This window comes from Lupinus angustifolius, chromosome LG01 (genome assembly GCF_001865875.1).
Source record: "Lupinus angustifolius cultivar Tanjil chromosome LG01, LupAngTanjil_v1.0, whole genome shotgun sequence".
Classification (NCBI taxonomy): Eukaryota; Viridiplantae; Streptophyta; class Magnoliopsida; order Fabales; family Fabaceae; genus Lupinus; species Lupinus angustifolius.
Window position 1 is genome coordinate 5,457,450 of NC_032009.1, and position 22,159 is coordinate 5,479,608.

General features: G+C 32.2%; 1 protein-coding gene across 1 annotated transcript; it reads left to right on the plus strand.

The window, feature by feature from the left end:
* On the plus strand, nt 14,626-21,291 carry LOC109348199 (kinetochore protein nuf2). The gene is made up of 11 exons (XM_019588488.1): nt 14,626-14,869; nt 14,965-15,183; nt 15,561-15,654; nt 15,731-15,910; nt 16,792-16,881; nt 18,877-18,984; nt 19,533-19,586; nt 19,773-19,887; nt 20,160-20,317; nt 20,592-20,687; nt 20,998-21,291. Exons 1-11 carry the CDS (start codon nt 14,706-14,708, stop codon nt 21,061-21,063), a joined length of 1,344 nt encoding a protein of 447 aa, XP_019444033.1. The 5' UTR covers nt 14,626-14,705; the 3' UTR covers nt 21,064-21,291.

Genomic DNA, 22,159 nt, shown 5'->3' on the forward strand with positions numbered 1-22,159 from the left:
TTCTGAACTTTGATGATAACATATCATATTTGAAAATAGTATTTTATGTCTTTCATTTTCATTTTAGAGTATATAAAATTTATGCGCCGACAAGTCATTGCATTATTTATTATCTATTTGTATTACTTTTATTTAAAAAATTAATAATAATTAAAAATAAATGGTAGATATAGTGACAGTGTAAAAATGAATGGTAGATGCAGGGTTAGTGTATACATCATTTTATCTTCATTTTATATTTTGTTATATTAATTAAATAGAAATATTCTTAACTATGGTATGATGTCATCAGAATTAGGAAATGGTCGTTTAGTGGTATGAGACTAATAATGTCACGTTAATTTAAAACCATTTTATTTTTGTTCCTTGAACTCTTCTTTAAATATATTCCTGGTAATGACATTAGAAGAATATTTTATGAGTAATATTTATATCTTTAGAGCAAAGATTTTTAGGCATTCAATAAATTATCTGCTATTTATATTTATTACTTTTATTTACAAGGCAATATTATTTGATGCATGAAGGGTAGATATACATTAATAATAATTCATATAAAAAAGTATCTACACCATAAGTATTTTTAAAAAATATTCATAAGTATCAAAAACTTCGGGAAAGGGTTTTCTCATTTTTGCGTATACTTTTATCCCCTATATGGTGATTGGAACGTACATGCATAGATATGTTTAAAAAAGATATTTAGTCTCTTTTATAAATTTAATTTAATTGTTTCTAATATTATTTTAAATTGAAACAATTTCTTATATATTACATGACACATACTAAATAATAATTATTTATATATTTTTTATTAAATCCAAGCAACTAATTATTTTTAGGTAATCTTATTAATATATGTTAAATTAGTTAAATTTAGAGGAAATTATCCATATTCTCTTGATTTTCCCCCAATTATATATCATAATTATACTGACTATATAAATCACCTTAATTATATAACATAATAAATCACCTTAATTATGTTATATAACTATATAAGTCACCTTAATATATAATATAATTATACTGACTACTCCTTAATGAAAAATAAGTGTAAATTCTTGAATAAAAAATAGTGATAAATATAATTTAGTTAAACAAAATATGATATTGTGTGGAGATAAACCAATAGTATAAAATAATATATCTTCATTGTTTTTAATTCATTACAATATAGTTTAAGAGTGATTTAAATATTTCCTTATAATTATTGATGCAGTTTGTAACAAATCAAAAATAAGGAATAGACATTAACTCTTATATTATTTGTAGTATCTCCACAATATATTATATTTTGTTTAACTTAATTACATTCAACATTATTTTTGCTTAAAAGATCACACTTATCACCTGTAAGGGTAATCAGTATATTTGTGAACATAAACTACAGGTAATTTGTATATATAAAAGATAATAATTTATATAATTTCACTAACTCATGTGATAGTAATCTAATCTTAAATTTATTGATATAAGAAATTAAGGTTAATACAAATTTTAGAAAATGTCTGTGTTGTCCCATGATCAAAGCCCAGAGTTTCCTATTGCCCACATGAACTAACTACTATCTTAATTTTCCTTTTCTCACTTTTGCAATCACCCCTTCAAGTTTGTAATATAATTTATTTTATGAGTGGAGATTCACTTATTTTATTAAACTTACTTTACGATTATCTCTTTTAAACTTACTCATCATCCTAGTCAATTAATTTTAGGAAAATCCAATAGTTTAAATTAGGAAAGTACATTTGTTATCCTACCAGTTGTGTCACTGTACGTACCACTAACATGTAATTGGTTGAAAAAATATATTTAAGTTAAAAAATTAATAATTAATTATTTTTCTAGTCAGTTACAGCTGATGTCACATGCAGTGGTACAACTTCTAAGGCATCAGACATGTACTCTTAAAAACTAGTGAATAAATTTAAACTATTAAATTTCTCTAAAGTTATTGACTAAGATGAAAAGTAAATTTAAATAACTAAAATTAAGATGCCCCCTTATTTTATTCACTATCTAGTTCCTCCCTGTAACGTAAAGTCTTAAATATCAATATTTTCTAACTGTGAACCTCTTCCATGTCCATATACGCCAATGTGACGTATATAAATAAATCTCATTTTTTTTCTAATGGCATAAACTAGAAACCTCTTCACTATTTATATATACATATATTTGTGGTATAGTGCAAGCTATGGTCAGGCCTTTTCTGGGTTGAACATATGAACTAAGATAGAGCAATATGGAATTGTGAACCCTCCCCATATTTTCATTATCCTAATTGATGAAAAGTACTTCTCAATTCCACTATATTTGTATACTTTTATCATATATTAAATTGTAGTTTTGTTCAACTTTATATTTTGGTCCTTTCAGATGGGTTCAGCTATGGGGTAAGGAAAAAATATACATCATTAAAAATTGTTGATGTGAAAAAACAAATATTCAGTTGTGGTGATCAATTATTTTTTTGGCACTACCAATGCTATTCTCTCACACTATATATAAGGAATTAAAATTTGTATAGTTGTCTCTTCCAATAAGTGTTATTCTCATGAATCTAATACTTAACCTTTGGGATTATAAAGATATAATAAAATATTACACTACTAGATCAACGTGTTATTAATTTAATATTGCATTTCTCATTTCTACCTAGACAACTTTTCTGTGAAATAGAGCATGATGAAAATAGTAACTCCTCATCAAATGTTTGTATAGTGTGAAATTCATTTATATGGTCAAAGGTGATTTCATCACAACATAAAACATTTATTAAAACAATATGGATTGAATGTAAAATTTATGCAATTTACTATCTACTATTTATTTGGATTATCTTTTTTGAAAAGTCAACCATAATTAAATATCAACGGTGGATGACGTGATGACAGTATATAAACTCATAACTATCAGTTCATACATCATTTTCTTTTATGGATTATTAAACTAGTCAATAAACACAAACAATGTGATGGTCTAGTGGTGTAAGGCATCGCTAGATCTACAGGATAACCAAAAGGTTAATAGTTTGATTACTAGGAGAGACACTTGTTGGGAGTGACAGTCACACGTCCTAAGAGAGATTAGTTTCTTACCCAAAGGTTGAGGGATACCCTTGGTAGTATCAAAAAACTAATTAATATACTACCAATGGGACGTTGATTTAGTGGCATAAGACTCTGATAGATTCTCAAAATGACTAAAATGTTAAATGTTTGATTCATATGAGCGACATTTGTTGGGAAAGACAATCGCACACCCTGAAATGGATTAATTCATTGCCCAAAAGGTAAAGAAATACGATTAATAGAACATGTTCCAAAAAAAAACTAGTCCAAATACTCAAACAGTGATATCAAGATTTAATTGATATTCACTAATTAAATATATGTATATTATACTACTGTTAATTTTGCAAAAAGTAGTCAAGAATGAAATATATATTTTTATTTAAATAAAATGGATGACCTAGTAGATCATATTTTAGATGTACAAATAAAGGTGGTGATGTGTTTGATCATTCATCACCTATGAAGCACAGATTTGTCAAACACATTCACATGTCGGTGTCCGACACGGATACGTTCAAATTCGCGAAGGATACGTATCTATAGAGTATCCAAAAATTAAAATAAAATAAATAAATATTAAGATACGCATCCGATTCGTTTTCAATAAAATATAGGATATATGGATTTGTTTTCAGTAAAGTATAGGATATATAGATTCGTTTCCAATAAAACATGATAAGATAGATTCGTTTCCAACAAAACATGATAAATAGATTCGTTTTCAACAAAACATGATAAGATAGATTTGTTTCCAATAAAACAAGATAAGATGGATTCGTTTTCATTAAAATATGATAAGATATATTTGTTATAGAGGGCAATGATTTTAGGATAGATTCGTTTTTATTAAAATAAGATAAGATAGATTTGTTATGGAGGGCAATGATTTTAAATATCCATTATAATTTTTTACTTTGGATATTTTGATTTAGACTTATAATTTTGTCATATTTTATGTATTTTTATTATTTTATACACGTATCCTTGAATGTATCATATCCTCGATTTTGGAAAAAATGCGTGTCAACTATCGGATACGTATCGTACCCGACACACATGTAAATATCCGTGCTTCATAGTTCATCACAACATTTTGATAAACATTTAAGTAATTTCTACTTATTTTTTAATTTCAAGAAAAATCATCAATTATGATAATATATTACAAATGGAAATAGTTGGTTCGATCGAAATAATTATATGACAAATACCGTATCAGTATGGGGTTTGGTATGTAGGTATTCATGTCATTATAGCCCAATATTTTATAACACTAATTATATTCACATTAGTGGAAAAGAGGAATTCCACATTTGGGTTTAAAGTCACCTACATTACCACCTACTTAAGTGGAGGCATTGACATTTTTGTAAATATTTTAAAGGAATTAAGATCAAATAGACTCAATTTTGCAAAACTATTTTTCTAAATTTTTTGAATAGTTTTAGGAATCAACCAATTCGGAAGTTCTTTTTCACAAAATCACACTTGTCATTATAAAAAATGTGTCATTTTCTTTGATTGGTTGAAATAATATATTTAAATTAAAATTTTAATAATTAAATATTTTTTTGACCAATGATACATTTTTTTAAACAAAATATGTGCTCCTCCTTTCGACACACGTTTTAGTGTGCATTTGTTAACTATCTATTTTTCCTATACTTAGTAAGAAACTCTCTCAACTCACTTGAAGTTAATAAGCTAAAGGTTCAACTCTTCACTATTGTCACTAGTAATATCTTGTCTAACTACCCATATTCATTATGACTAACGATCTTATTTGAATTAACAATATTCACAATATGATGAGATTAGTTCTATTAGTGGATTTTTTACGGGTAAGACCGAACTTGAGTTTTCGTTAAAGAAAAACATACATGTACTATTTGAAAAGACCACTCATTGAATATAAAATATAATTTTTTAAATTACTAAGTTGACTATATGCATATAACATATTTTATGACTAACAAATCTGAAGGAACCTACATTAATAGTGAAAAAAACGAGTCGGCCAATTCATTTAGCTCACGTCTACAAATCAAAAGCAGGTATGGTCATACCAATTTATAAATACCTCACAAACATTCATGCAATGTCAGTTTTAAAATGGACGAGCCACATAATGACATTGATAAATAAAATGATCCATAAAACTAACAAAAAATGATTAAATAAATTTAAGTGAGAAGATAAAGAAAAGTTGAACAAGTTATATTATAACATTGTTTTTAATCATTAAATCACAATTTATTTGAGTTTTGACCATTCTTTTACATACTAATTTAGTGTCGTTTAATAGAAATGTATACATGCTTAAGAAGCAAAAAATGCAAATTAACTAAAATTACATATTGCTTGTAAAAAATTATTGGGCCATGCAAATGGAGCAATGTACATTGTGCATTTGCCATTACTATACTAGATGTTCTAAATGATAGATAAGTGGGTTAAATAAAAACTTGTGTGGAGATATATTTAATACATCATATTTGAAGATAAATATATTTATATTTTTTGATACTATTATTTATGACTAAATTTTAATTAGAATGAATTTTTTTAATATGTTGTTAAGATTTTATTTGATATCTCTAATATATCACACAAATCTTTCTCACCCTAATTACTCTCCTCCCATGTCTCTATCTCTATTCAAATAATTGTGAGGATTAAATAGCTTAGTGCATAAGCTAAACTATGTTAGCTTAGTGCATAAGCTAAACTATGCTGTGTTAGCTAAACTATGTTAGTTTAGTACAATAGCTAATCATAGAAGTTCTAGAATAAAGGCGATTGCAAATATGTAATTGTCATGTGTGATTGTTGGAATTTGTTGAAAGAATGATACTTTGAAGTGAAATGAAAAAACTCCCTAGTCCCACTTTGCTTGGAGAAGAGAAGTTGAAAGGTTCTATAAGTCTTAAGTTACGACCCAACATTATTTATAATAAAATATTTATTTATTTATTAATTTATTTATTTAACTTTTTGGGCCTTTTAGGCTTGGATCGTGTGTTGACTAAGTCAACACATGCAACAAGGAAAGAGCCGTTAGAGAGTCGTTGGAGGCCTCAGACTATAAATAGAGGTTTCATTCTCTCATTATAATTTGCACCAAGTTGAAGACGTTTACCTCTCAACTTCTCTTTCCCCCCTTATATTTCGCTGACGCATTTCCGACAATCTTCTCTCTTTATTTCCGTGTCACTTGAGAATTAGCACAAGAAGTCAAAGTGGGAATTTCGAGAACTGACACTAGTAGTCAGTATTGTGGAAAAAGAATTGGGCACGAGTAGCCATATTGTGGGAATTCGAGAATTGGCACTAGTAGCCATATTGTGGGTGTATTCGAGAGCGGTTCTTACAGTGAAGTAAAAAATCATATAACAGAGAACTTGGCTGTTTTATCATGGGGACGACGTGGTTGATAGTCTGCTTGCACAAATTTAGCACTACCACGAAACGTCTTAAAGAGAGCGAGTTGGTTGTAACTCAGCCAGTAACGATTTTTTGTGCCATTCAGAATTGTTGCGAGCTATAGTATCAACAATTTTAAAATATTTATACTACAATGACATTCGTAGATAATATTAGTGGACCGGACAACTATGGCCTGAATAAGTCATTTTGGTTTGACGGGACAAATTTCAAAAGTTGATAACATAAGATGAAATTTTTCTTCACAATGAGAAAGATTGCCACGTTCTGAAAACCGACATCCCAGTGGTGTCGGATGAGGCTGAGAAATAGGAAATTGATAAACTGGCCATTGAAATAGCTCTCTAGAAGGAAAGTGATTACTTGTGTAAGAACTTCATTCTGAATGAGGTTGTCTAATGATCTTTATGATTACTACAACCTATACAAGTCTGCCAAATTAATTTGGTATGCACTTGAAAAAAAATATAATACCGAGGAAGTCGACACTAAAAAGTATGATGTTAGCCGCTACCTCAAGTATCAGATGGCAGATGGTAAATCAGTAGAGTCTCAGTCCCACGAGATATAGAAAATTGTTCATGAGATCATTTCTAAGGGTACGCCCCTAGATGAGCAATTCCAAGTGACTGTCATAATTGACAAAGTGCCTTATAGCGGGAACGACTTCAAAAACCTTATGAGGCATAAGACCAAAGAAATCTCTTTGGAATCTTTGATCACTTATTTTCGTAATGAAGAAGAGGCCTGTAAGCAAGGTCATAGAGAAGAGGTGATGATTGTCTCCAACAATAGCACTAAGAAGAAATTCTCAAGTGCGGTTATGAAGCCTTATTGCACTAATTTCAAGAATCAGAACCATAATGAGAATAAGGCTAAGAGCATTAGTCACAACAAGAATTTGAACCCTCAAAAGGTCCAATATGCTAAGCCACCTACTAAGAATGACTCTGGAAACCTATTCACCCGCTTCAAGTGTGGGAAACCAAGTCATATGGCACACAAGTGCAGAAATAAACCAATGGATCGTCCTCCATAGGCCAACATGGTTGATAAGCCAATTGTCGTTGTATTATCTAAGGTCATTATGGTTGGAGGAACTGACGAGTGGTGGGTAGATACTGGCGCATCCCGCCATGTCTACTATGACCATGCTATGTTCAAAACATACACGGGTATTGATGGCAAGAAGGTGATGTTGAGTGATTCCCACACCACTATTGTTGATAGAACTGGTGATGTGGAGCTGGAGTTTACATATGGGAACACTCTAATTATCAAAGATGTAATACACACTCTAGAGATGAGAAAGAATCTAGTTTATGGTTTTCTTCTTAATAAGGTTGGTTTTACCGAGACCATAGGAGCATACTTGTATACTCTTACTAGGAATGGGGTATTTGTTAGGAAATGGTACGCCACTGATGACATATTTAAATTAAATGTTGATGTTTCTATTAATAAAATTTCAAATTTTGTTTACATGTTGTGTGATTTTAATATTTGACATTCTAGACTTTGTCATATTAATAAACGTGCAATCAAATTTGAGTATCTTAGGTTTAATTCAAAGTTATCTAAAAATTATTTTGAAATTTGTGAATCATGTAGTCAAGCGAAAATTTCAAAAAAAACCTCATAAATCAGCAATACGAGAATCTGAGCCTTTAGATTTAATACACTCAGATATTGTGAATTAGGTGGAGTGTTAACTAAAAATGGTAAATGTTATTATATTACTTTTATTGATGACTATTCTGATTTTACTTATGTATATCTTATGAAAAATAAAAGTGAAGCACTTGACATGTTTAAGTTATATGTAACTGAAATTGAAAATCAACTCAACAAGAAAATAAAGAAACTCAGAAGCGATAGAGAAACTGAATATGACTCTAACATGATTAATAATTTTTATAAATTAAATGACATTATTCATGAAACAATTGCACCATATTCACCTGAAATGAATGGTAAAGCTGAAAGAAGTAATAGAACTTTAATTGAATTAGTTGTAGCTATTATGTTAAGTTCTGGCGCAGCACCCTCTTGGTATGGTGAAATTTTATTAACTGTATGCTATGTGCTAAATAGAGTCCGAATGCTAAAAGCAAAATTTCCCCTTACGAAATTATTAAGAATAGGCAATCAAACTTGTCTTATTTGAGAACTTGGGGTTGTCTGGCCTATGTCCGGATACCGGACCTCAAGAGAGTTAAACTCGCAAGTAGAGCCTATGAATGTGTATTCATTGGGTATGTTGTAAACAACAAGGCGTACAAGTTTTATGACCTTAACACGAAAGTGATCATTGAGTCTAACAATGCAGACTTCAATGAAATGAAATTCCCTTTTAAATTTAGGAATAATGGGGTCACAACAACTAGTAACATACATGTGATTAGCAATAATGATAATAATAATAATGGGTTAGAAATAAAACCTAGAAGAAGTAAGAGAACAAGGACTGTTAGAAAGTATGAACCTGATTACATGATCTATATATTGGAAGAGGGTCCATCAACTCTCCAAGAAACTTTGACTTCTTTGGATGCTGATTTGTGGCAAGATGTCATAAATGATGAAATGGATTATCTAGAGTCTAACAAGACCCTAAAGTTAGCTCACTTGCATCTTGGTTGCAAACCTATTGGTTGTAAGTGGATATTGAAAAAGAAACTGAAACCTGATGGCACGATGGATAAATACAAGGCTTGCCTTGCAGCTAAGGGTTTCAAGTAAAGGAAGAATGTAGATTTATTTAACACTTTTTCATATGTTCCTAAAATGACATCCATTAGAGTACTAATTTCACTCGCTACGATACATAATTTATTAGTACATCAAATAGATGTTAAGACTACTTTCTTAAATGGTGATTTAGAATAAGAAATATATATGGAACAACATGAAGGTTTTGTAATACACGGACAAGAAAATAAGGTTTGCAAGTTAGATAAGTCGTTGTATGGTCTTAAGCAAGCACCTAAGCAGTGGCATGAAAAGTTTAACGACTTAATGATCTCGAATGAGTTTAATGTGAATGAAAGTGACAAATGCATTTGTTATAAATCAGAAAATGAAATTTGTACTATCATACATCTTTATGTAGACAACCTACTCATATTTGGTTCCAACATTCATGTTATGAATAATGTGAAATCAATGTTGTGTAACAACTTTGATATGAAAGACCTTGGAGAGGCAAATATAATTCTTGGTATAAAAATTACTAGGTCAAAAGAAGAAATTTCTTTGGATCAATCTCACTATGTGAAAAAAATCTTAAAGAAATATAAATAATTTGACTGTAAACCTGCTACCGCATCATATGATCCAAGTGTAAAACTTTTTAAGAACACTAGTGAAGGTGTTAGGTAAGCTGAGTATGCTAACATCATTGGTAGCCTTCGGTATGCCACTGATTGTACTAGACCTGATATTACCTATGTTGTAGGATTATTATGTAGGTTTATTAGTAGACCTAGTATGGAGCATTGACATGCTATAGAAAGGGTAATGAGATACCTTAAGAAAATAATGAACATTGATTATATTACCAAAGGTTTCTAACTGTCTTAGAAGGATTCAGTAATGCTGATCGGAACGCTCTTTTAGATGATTCCAAAGCAACTAGTGACTATATATTTAGTATAGCTGGTGGGGTTGTTTCTTAGAAGTCAAAGAAAAAGACTATTTTGGCTGAATCCACTATGGAAGCTAAGATGATGACACTAACAACAGCTAGTGAAGAAGCAAGTTCGCTGAGAAGCTTGCTTGCAGAGATTCCCCTATAGGAAAAACCGATTCCAGCTATGTTGATCCAATATGATAGTACCGCGGCTATTGCAAAAATTGAGAACCGCTTTTATAACGGTAAGAAACGACAAATTCATCGTAATCACATCACTATTAGAGAGTTACTCTCTATACGAGTTGTTAGAGTGAATCATGTACCCATTGAGAATAACTTAGAAGATCATTTGATGAAAGGACTAACTAGAGAGAAAGTCCATAATAATTCTCATAGTATGTGACTATTGCCCTTAGAACGAGGATCACTCATGACGGTAACTCAACCTAACTAACTAGAGATCCCAAGAAATAGGTTCAATGAGTAATAACAAGTCGTAAAGTGATATGAGAATGGACATGCTATAAAATTATGAGAAGCATGATTTCTGCAGCATATGTAAGGATGACTAAACTCTTAATGAGATCTATACTCTAATTGGAGTGGAGTACCTAGGATACAGGAGTACTCTTCATAGACTCAACTATGTGAATGTGGAAGTGAGAGTCGTTTCCTATGAAATTTTGGGGCATAAATTTCTAGAGCGTTTACTATACTTGGATAGACATGCATAGCCTTTAACGCATGTGCTTTACATAATACACCTTTGAAAAGGTTGTCTATGGTTTGATGCTAGAGATAGAGTTCAAGACCACGAGTTACTCTAGTAAAATCTGGATCTTATTCATTATGCAAATGTTCAAGTCGCATGACACCTCTGTTTATGCACAAACTTATTGAGACCATAGAGATTACCGGAAATCATTTTTTAATTTCAAGTGGGGGATTGTTGGAATTTGTTGAAAGAATGATGTTTTCAAGTGAAATGAAAAAACTCACTAGTCTCACTTTGCTTGGAGGAGGAAAATTGAAAGACTTTATAAGCCTTAAGTTGCGATTCAACCTTCTTTTTAATAAAATATTTATTTATTTATTAATTAATTTATTTATTTTTTGGGGCTTTGGGCTTGGACAGTGTGTTGACGAAGTCAACACACACACGCAACAAGGAAAGAGTCATTAGAGAGCTGTTGGAGACCTCATGTTATAAATAGAGGCCTCATTCTCTCATTATAATTCACTAAGTTGAAGGCGTTTACCTCCTAACTTCTCTTTCTCCCCCTTATATTCCACCGACGCATTTTCATCAACCTTCTCCCTCTTTCTTTCTGTGGTACTCGAGAATTGGCACATACAGCCAAAGTGAGAATTTTGAGAACTGACATTGATAGTCAGTATATTGTGGAAAAAGAATTGGCACGAATAGTCATAATGTGAGAATTCGAGATTTGGCACTGGGAGCCATATTATGGGTGTATTCGAGAGCGATTCTTATAGTGCAGTAAGAAATCATATAACAGAGAAGCGGACTGTTTTATCTTGGGGACGATATGATTGATAGTCTATTTGCACAATTTTAGTAGTACCATGAAACGTCTTAAAGAGAGTGACTTGTTCGTGACTCCGCCAATAACAATTATTTCGTTCCATTTAGAATTGTTGCGAGCTACGATAACTATTTCTATAAATAGAAGCATGTTCATTGATTTGTCACTAAATTAAGCAATTCAATAAAATAGTAAAATAGTTCTAGTTTCTTTCTTATCTCTCTTTCATCCGATTTCTTCTTCTCACATGGTATCAAGAGTCTCCATGGTTGAAGCTGATCCTTATCCTTTTATGGATTCTCCACTACACTCGTCTTTTGTTGCTCATGTTCAAGCAGTTTCACCACTGCTTTCTCTTCCTCTTCCAATTACAAAACTCATAGAAAAGAACTATTTAATCTAGAGCCAACTCATGCTAGTACTATTAAAAGCCAATAAAGTTCTTAGGTTTGTGTAAAATCTTGAAATTCCACTATGTTTCATCAGCGAATCTGATTGTGTTCATCATCATGTCAATCTTGGATTCTTGAGCTGGGAAGAACATGATCAAATTGTACTCTCTTAACTTTTGAATTCAATTCCATAAACATTACAACCTCATGTTATAGGATGTACTTCTTCATTTTAGTTATGGAATGAACTACACTCTTTCTGCAATGCCCACATCAAAGCTCGTAGTCGCTAACTTAGGGCACAACTTTGTGCTATTTCATAAGGTTCTAGCTCAATTTTTGACTTTTTCTCCAAAATGAAGATGCTTATCGATTCCCTAAATTCAATTGGAACTCCAATTTTCCTAGAAGAGTATGTAAAGTGTATTTTGGATGGTCTCAATGAAGACTTTTATCCTATTATTACCAATGTTGAGAGTCAAGTGCATCCTCCTTCGATTATAGAATTTGAGTAATTTCTCCTCACTTTTTGAGTCAAGGTTGGTGAAAAACACACACAAGATTGTGTCTCATGTTGTGTCTTCTAACATTGATGCCGCACCATCACCTTCTCAATCTCCTTCCTCAATGGCCAACACTGTTCCATTTCTTGGATCTACTCCACCCTATTGCACACATTTTCATTTAACTAAATGAATGCATTGTCAAGCTAGTTAGCTACATGATGGATCTTGTGGTGGATGATGTTTTGGCAGATGTGGTGGTCGTGGTTTTTATGGTGGTAGATAATCAAGCAGAGTGGTTACATATTTATGTGATTAGTGGAATCACCATGGTCATGAAATGGCTTGATGCTATTATTCAACATATGATGTCTCTTATGCTATATCTTTTACCTATGGTCTATCATCATCCTACAATGATGCATATCGACATCCAGTCCTCTATGGTTCTCACCTTAACTCCTCAACATCACGTCACTCTAGTCATGCACTACCTTCTCCTTATCCAAGGCCTGAACCATCTTTTCCTACTCACCACAACTCAAGGCCCCTTCTTATAATCATTACCCTGAGTCATATCCACCTTTTCTCATACTTCACCAACATATCCATCACATCCTAAAGGATTCACTAAACCTGATTCTACATATTCACCTCATCCTTCTCCTTATGCCATAAATATGACCAATACTGGTAAAGACTTCAAGCATTCTATGTGGTAACCAAATTCAGGTGCAACAAATTATCGCACCTCTAGTCCCCCTTTCTTAGCTTATCCACATTTTGGCTCATATTACATTTATGGGAATGGATCTCCTTGTATAAGGAGATAAGTTATCTCCTCCTGCCAGTGAAATCATGACATGTGTCATGTTTCATCATTTTCTATAAAAATATTTAAAAAAATAAACAAAATAGCACACATGTCACATTTTTAATAGTTAGAGGAGATAAGTTATCTCCTTATATAAGGAGATACATTATTCTCTACATTTATATGGGTAATAGTAATAAAACTCCAAGACATCTTGATTATAAAGTGTATATGTCCTTACCGAATTTGTTTCTTGTTCCTATTATCATGAAAAATCTTATTAGTGTGTCTTAACTTATTTCACTTGATTTTTGTATTATATATTATTATGCTAAAACTCAAATTATATTTTCCTGCATCCACCACAGTCTACACTGAACCTTTTGATATTCAATTAGCTACTAACTCATGTAGCTGCACATTAACCCAAAGCTAAATGGATTAAATATAATTTCTTATCTGTACTAGATGTAAAGGACAAACAAGGGCATTTAAGGCTTTAAGCTATGTTTGGTTTAAGAAAAGAAAATGGTTAGAGAGAAAGAAGTGAGAAAGATAGCATGAAGAAAAAAAGAGGTAAGAAATAGAGAGAACTTTTGTATTGTTTGGTAGAAGAGAAAGAAGAAAGAAAAAGAAAAGAAATGTGTGTTTTATTCTCTCCATTTCTTCTCCTCTCAGATTCTTTTCATAAGTGGAGAGAAAAAGTTTTCATGGGACCTACACACTTTTTAATCTCTCTCATCTTTCTCTTCTTTCAACCAAGGGGGAGCAACTTCATATTTCTCATCAATTCTCTCTTTTTCCTAACTTACCTTTACCAAACAAAGGCTTAATATAATTTGTTGTTGATAAATTAGTATATCATACTTAATTTAATTAAAATAAATTTGACACAAGTTGTATATAAGAATTTAATTAGTATATATCAAACTATTACTTTTATTTAAACATAGATTAAAGTATCTTCTCAAATTATGAGATAAGTTATTGCCTCAATAATTAAAATTATAACATTGTATTATATTTAACCATTTTCTATAAAAATATTTATAAAAACTAAAAATAAAACAAGACATATATCTTAATTTTAATATCTAGAAAATATAACTTATTTAATAAGAAGATATATTTTATTCTTTTAAAAAAACTAGCTGAAGTGAAATGCATGGAGTAATTATCTCTACAGTTCAAAATCTAGAGGAGTGTTGAATCTGTTCAAGTTCTGGGCGGGAAAGTAGCGAGTATTTAAATCACATAGAACATAGCGATGAGTTGAACACAGAAGTTAGCGATGTCGAAATTCGAATACCCAAGGCTTTCACGTTCAGACATAGTAGCAATCTTAGTTCAATCTCAAATCGCAAATGTCTCCGAACACGATCTCATAAACCCTAATTCTGAATTCATTTCCGAACTCTACACCCGCATCCTCATCCACCTCCAATTTTTTCTCCAGTAACTCCAACCCTAACTATTCTAATCGTGTTTTCTTTTCTTTTTTTGTTTCTTTTCAATTTTGTTGCTTACGAGGTGTTTGATTTTTTTTACAGGGATGACAATGAGCAGCTTGATTTTGATGCGTTGGAGCAGCTTGAGAACCCTGATCTCCATCTCGAATCTGTTCGTGTTATGAAGCTATACAATAGGATAAAGGAGGTTCTGGCTGCGCTTGAATGCCCTAAGAAATTTACTTTGAATGATCTTATTGCGCCGGAGCCTAATCGAGCGGAGTTTTTCCTTGGTGCTATTCTCAATTTCTGTCTTGATAGGTGAATGGTTCTTGTCTTGATGATAGTTTATGTATATTGCTGATGTGGGGATCTATGTTTGGTTTTTCAATGCTCACAGTGTGTCTATATTTATAGTTGGTTTCTTCATAACCTCACGATGTAGGGAATCAATGTTTACCTTTCACATAACTGCCTAATTGTTACAATTAAATACCAGAATTAGTCTTCAGAGTAAGCTCACCTCCCAACTTAGTTTTTGAGAAATTAAAAGTCCAATTTGATGTCTAAAGGTCGGTTTGCGAGTTGCTTTTTTGGACTAAACTATGGGGTGCATTTTTGGATAAGTTTGGATTGTTATTTTTTTTCTGCTTGTTCTCATCTTGCCGTATTTTTTCTAAAAACCATTTTAATCTCAGGGAAGTGAGAATGAATTCTGTATCAGAAATTGTAAATGAATTCAACCTTCTTGAGGAGCAGCGAGCGGAGTTGGAGGAGGTTAAGATTTTGCAGGTTTGTATAGTGAGTCACAATCACATTTTAATTTTAACTGAGCATCAGGCTTTCACTGAATGTTTTCTATACATAGTTGAAATCAGAGATTTCTGAATGCAATGAAGCTAGGGAAAGGGAGATGCCTCTTGTTCAGGAGGTAGATGCGAAAGTTAAAGAGCTGCGTCAAACTATTGCTACTCTTAACAACCAGCAGATGTCATTGAGAACAACTTTAAGGAAATTGAAGGAGAAGAGCGCAGAAATGGATGAGAAGGTGAACTTGTTGTCTATTGTCATAGCATACAATGCTTTGACCAATAATGGAAGCTTAGCATAATAAGTTGATAATTTTATGACTTAATGCTGCTATTTTTTATGGTATATGAAAGAAACGACTATAATGGTCTAAAGGCTATGAAGCAAGACCACATCATCTAGGTCGTATCACTCTACGGCATGTTTGTCCTATGTCTCTGTGTGTGCCTAGCAAAAAAAACTATTTTTTTGGGCTCAGTCACAATCAGGACAGTGAATTTAAATTAAAAAAATCTCAGTTACTATTAAAAATAAAGAAATAAAATTAGAAAAAAGCTATATGCTCCCCTTATTAAGAAGTTGGTTGTATATGTACTTGTGCATGATTAACTCTATTAGGAAGAGGTGGTTTAGGAGATTTGTTGGAAAATGTCAATATTAATGATGCACTATATCTTTAGAAGGAGTTTACTAGTTATCACATACACATGTATGAAGGGCCCATCATCTTTAAGTTATATACATGAATATTTGTGTGTATGTGTGAGTGTGGTGTTTTTATGTTTTACAGTATTCAAAATTCGGTGTCAATTTCTATGTTTCATAGTTATATAAACTTTTTTATTGACTTGCAAAGTAATGCAGCTTGTAAGTATACCACAAGCTGCAGTTTTGGCAGATTCAGTGTTCATTTTCTGTTTAAAATTATCAGCAATTACTGCTTAAGCAGATCAATTTTAGTATATTTAGTTGGATACAAGTGTTACTTCAATTGTGCAGAGGTGACTTTGTTTTGGTGAGTTTTGCTTGTAGGTGTTCACTCTTGTGGTGTGCATGTCACTCTTGGGTTTATATTATTCCTTAATTATTCTTACTCCTATTGTCCTTCTCCTACCCCAGATTTCTAATGCTGAATTCACGCTAGTGCAAAATGTTCAAGAAAATGCAAATCTACGTTCAAAAATTGCTCAATCACCTGATAAAGTGCAGGTACTATATTTATTTGATCCTCTCTGATCATTAGAACTGGTTTGAATTCAAATTCATTGATGTTGCTTACTATATTATTTATTATGTTGTAGGCACAGTCAAAGTAAATTAGTTTAGCAAGAAATATGTGTGATAAATTGGATATTGTATTGGCAATTGTTGGACAACCTTTACTGTTTTGTTATTAACACAACATGGTTGGATACTAGTTCAGAAAACATTGGTGGTTTTGACCGTTGCCCTAGGTAGTCAATTGTGGATAGCGGCCGACCCGAAAAACACTATAGCGAGTAGCGGCTGACCCCAAAAACACTATAGCGAGTAGTGGGACAGCTGCTACAACTAATAAAAAATATATATAATTAATTTATAGCCTACACATACAAATACTAAAATAAATCATATGAAAGACACATTCCTAATTAATAGTCAAGATAATAGTATTACAAATTCTAGAGCTGAATGAAGTTGGAGGCTATAACAGAGTTGCATCTCAAGAAATTGAACTACAGAAAGATGATTTCAAAATTGGGTTCAATTAGTTTGATAAGAGAATCAATAAAGAGATGATGGGGCGGCCAAGAAAAAATCCTGCTGAAAAAAATGAAGTATGTTTGTGAATTAGGAACCCTTGCAATTTTGTTCTATGTTGGTGAAGAACATGTAAGTTGCTAAACATGTATGCTGGAGTTAGGAGGAGGGAGAAAGAGAAGGAGTAAGAAAGGTAGAGGAGAGTAAAAATCATATGACCTAGTAAAACCAATGTGTTAATTAGAAGGGAAAGAAGGGGGAGGTTAAATTACCTATAACCTAGGGGGGAAACCTGCCTCTTATTAAAAAAGGGCGGAAAAGACTTTTACTCTCTAACGTTACGGTTCCGGTCACAACAAAAAATGTAGCAGGTTATGGCCTGCTATTTTTTTGGCAATTCTATCGCTATTTGACCTGCTATAGATGCTATGGTCATCCGCACCAGTATCCACTGTGGTGTAGCGGGGAACAGCCGAAAAACTGCTACACTCTGCTATCGATGCACTATGGTGTGCTATTGACTACCTAGCCGTTGCCCTTTTCCTTTAATTCGTACTTCATAGTTGCTTTTTACTATATGCAAGAAGTTATGATTCTTTTTTTTCTTTTTAACAGTGGTATTTTGTTTTAGGCTCAAGTGATTGTTGCCAAAAGTTTAAAACAAGAACTTTGTCCAAATGCTTGCTTTTCATTGTTTAGGTAGCTAGTCCTGCTTGAAGCAAATTATCTTAAAATAGGCTGCAATCTTGACTTATCTCATATAGTGATCTGTTAGCTGTACATTTGTAAGCTGCACAAAGCTAGTGTTACTCCTTTCAAACATTAATTGAGTCTACTTTCATATTTCATACATGTAAAGACTTAAAATTAGTACGCTTTCCTTTTAAAAAATAAAGATTAAACTGTGCATTTAGAAAGTGATGCCCTAGTGAGACCGAGATATTAATACATAAACATTCTACATATTGCCTGAAAGTAGATAAGAATGAGCTCTGGTTCTGACGGCGATAAAAGTAACTTGACACCTAATTATGAGTCTGTTACTGAAAAAATAACTAAAAAGTGTGCTTGACCATAATTCTCACAGCCTTCCTGTTACCTTGAAGATTGTATTCAACACTATAGCTCCTTCCTTGCTCTTTCAGCGCTTCAATTTTTGCAGCATATGGAATGGTTACTTTTTCTCCTTTTGTTTTAAAAGAACTAAAATAAATAGTCTCAAGAAAAGAACAGAAACATGATTTTTTTGTAGATGCATTGTTTACTTTTGACTCTGGGGGATTGCATAAAGGCTAAACCAAGAACAAGCTCACATCGTTTAGAAACCATGAAGAACATGCATATCATTTTGCTCAATTGTTTGTGTTAATATTGTTATTGCTGTGAGGTTGATCTAAATCTGCTTGCTTGGTCTAAATGTTTTTGCTCTTTACTCATGTAAATGATCTCTAACTTGGTATGAAGAGGGCTTTAGAGGAAAAGAAATTAGTTCGAGAGGAAGCAAGGAACACTGAAAGATTAGCAATGCAAAATTTCCATGAGAAGACTGCCCTTGTTGAAGTTTATTCCAAGGTATTTTGTCAGTCTTTCTGCCACACATCTGCATTTTGGGCCATTGTAAAATTAAGATACTAATATCAACTTTGTTTTGTCTTATATTATGAAATCTATTGTGGCCACCACAACAGTATTCTCAATTCCTAATTCCTAAATGTTTGTATCTACTAAAAAAAATCTAAGTTACTTTCCCTTAGCATAGCCTTCTGGATGAGTTTAGACAGCAGGCTGTTTACCAAAATATATGCGTTGTTTAGCAATCCAGAATTTGTACCTCAATCCAGGTTGGGCTTATCCATACTGAATTGTTTCCTGCAATGTGGTCGAAAGAACAACATCATCAAGGAGTGTCAAATTGGTTTATTCAAACTACATTATGAACTCTGCCACAGAAATTGTTGTTCAGTCTTCAATTTTATTTATCATAGTTAAATAATTTGTGCATACAGCTTGCCATTTTCAAAAGGCAAACACAAAGGCAGCAATATCTGCAGGAACATGGATCCAATCATAACATTCTGTCCTAGATTATTACATGCACATCACTATATCTTTCTTTTCAGGTGTACAAGAAAATGTCAAAGCACCACAAACAAATGCAGGCTATACAAGAACAGGTATTAACATACTCTGCCAAATTTACTTATATGCTTTTCTCTTTTCTTATATTTGACTTGAATGAAACTCATAATCGGAATGATATCCTAGAGATATGGTATCTATTATGGACTTGTTGATTGTATTCATATAAGTATTATTATTGTGCAAAACCTCTTGTTTGATGTCAATAGCATCTCTTGTAGGTAAATTCTGTCAAATCAGTTGAAAAGGAACTCAAAGCTTTAAAAGCTAAACTTAGTAATGAAGAAGTATTAGAGAAGTCGCTTGAGGCAAAATTGGCTGAAAGACAAAGTAAAGGTATGTTATTGTGCTAGCAATGTTGTGTCTCCCTCTCCAGATGGATGATGGTTTAAATGTGACTAACACTAATTTTTATGAATCACATTCTACGAAGTCCTTTCAGAAAATGACATGGCTTGATTTCTGTCAAAAGCATTTGTTAACTGAAACAGAACAACAGTCTGCCACTTTATTTTGTTATGGTTTTTGTAGAAAACCTTCTGTACTACACTATTTAAACAGATATATGTTGTACCTTCAAATTTTTGTACTCCTTTTCCATTCCTCAGTTGAGCAGATGGAAGAATTGAGGAAGCAGGTGGAGAAAGAATGCAACACTATGTGCGAAGAAGCAACTAAACATGTAAATAGTATAAAATTGGAGGTGGAATCTAAAGGTAGTGCTATGGAAGCAAGGCAGAAAAATGTTGAGTCTGTGTTAGCAGAGGTATCATTTCTTAAGGTTCATAATAATTAATAAATAAATAAAATGCGGTTCAATGCATATGACTCTCACCTAGTAGGATTTAGGAGGACAGATGTATACAATCTTACCTTTGCAAGTGAAGAGGTTGTTTCTATGATTTGAAGCCATGACCTCTAGGTTACAAGGCAAACAATCTTACCGTTGCGTTGAGACTTACTCACTCTTCATAATAATTAATAAATCAAGTAACAATTGAGTAAAAGAATTAATTGTTATTACTTGTTGCAATTGACAGGTGGAGGCCGTAAATAGTAAAATTATAGCAGTAAAAGAATCTGGAGCAGCTAAAGTGGCACAGTTAGGTCGCAAATATGAAGAGGTAGCTGAAGAGGTACATTTCCATCTTGTTCCTCTAATCACCTTGATTGGCTTAAACATCTTCAAAATGCACCCATACTTTCATCCTCTGTGAAAGCAAAATGAAAATTAAAACTCACTTTCAAAACTTAGCCTATTACTAATCACACCTTTCACATGGATTCTATTTCACCTTTTATTGTTTAATTGTTATGAAAGTATGAGCTTGAATCCCTGCTCTAAGCACTGCCATGCTGATTGTAAAATTTTCATTGATGATTCATGCTTTATTATGGTAATGGTGATGGAGAAATAGCTGAATTATTGTGCTTGTGTTTTTGCAGTATCGAAAGTATGCAGACTCGATTGCTCGTCTCATGGAATCTGGGACCAATAGTCAAGATCATTAAGAGAGATGGAATTGGCATCTTAAATCCTGTTAATTAGGGTATATATTAGCACCAGCATTCTAGATGAATTTATACTGCAATCTGTTTTCTGTAATTTTGCTAAGACACAAATGTGAAGCTAGTTTTTTGGGAACGTCTGAAATGTAACATAAACCAGTGACTGAGCTTGTAGCCTTGTTTGGTTATAGGTTTTTAAAAAAATCATAGCATAAAGTTTTAATTTGGTAACTAATATTGCTAAAACTATGAGCTTTGAAGTTATTGGAACTTTTCAGCTAGTTGTTTAGATAATATTGTCAAACTTTTCTAATTGAATCAATTAGTTTATGGTTGTCTCCAAGTTTTTCAACGTTAAGCTAGCAAGACAAATATAGCCCAAGTGTAGTTTAGAGAGTTAAGAAAAAACTTGAGATGAGGCACAATGAGTCTTCACCACCACTCTTGTGCTTGTTGAAGTTAAGTAATATAGATATCTCAATGACACCTTTTTAACATAACACAACTAGGTACTTATGTTGGATTGGTATAGTGATAATGGGGTTGAACCTTGGGTATTAGTATAAAAGATAACCAAATTGCTCCACAATCTAATATGGTGGAAATCATGTTTAGTACCATTTGCTTAAAAAAATCGTAATAATTATTTTATTTAATTAAAAAACATAATTTCCATAAATGACCAAAGTCAATAAGGGCATGTTTATGATTATTTGTTGGAGGGGAAGGAATGTAAAGAAAATACTTTAGACATAAAATACAATTGTGAGATGATTCTAAAATTTATATATATTTTTCAAAATTTAACTAACAAACAGACCTAAAACTATATGTATCATATAGATTCTGTCATTGGATCAAATTCACACATCTTCTCTATTTCAAACGAAAGCAAAATTAAAACAACCTTGACCTCTTCTTTTAGAGCACGTACAATAGGATAGCTTTTTCTTACATCTTTTACTCTATTACACATTGATTAACCACAATGAACCAAACCGTAGTTAATCTTCTTTATTGCTTTAAGCCGTTGAATTACTCCTTTCATGTGCTAATCTCAAATGCGTTATACAAATTTACTGATAAATATGGGTGTTTA

Excerpts from the sequence above, each read along its gene's own strand:
- LOC109348199 (XM_019588488.1), top strand. The coding sequence starts at position 14,706 with ATGTCGAAATTCGAATACCCAAGGCTTTCACGTTCAGACATAGTAGCA. Across the intron at positions 19,587-19,772 it reads TGCAGGCTATACAAGAACAG|GTAAATTCTGTCAAATCAGT; the intron begins GTATTAACATAC and ends CATCTCTTGTAG. Across the intron at positions 19,888-20,159 it reads GGCTGAAAGACAAAGTAAAG|TTGAGCAGATGGAAGAATTG; the intron begins GTATGTTATTGT and ends TCCATTCCTCAG.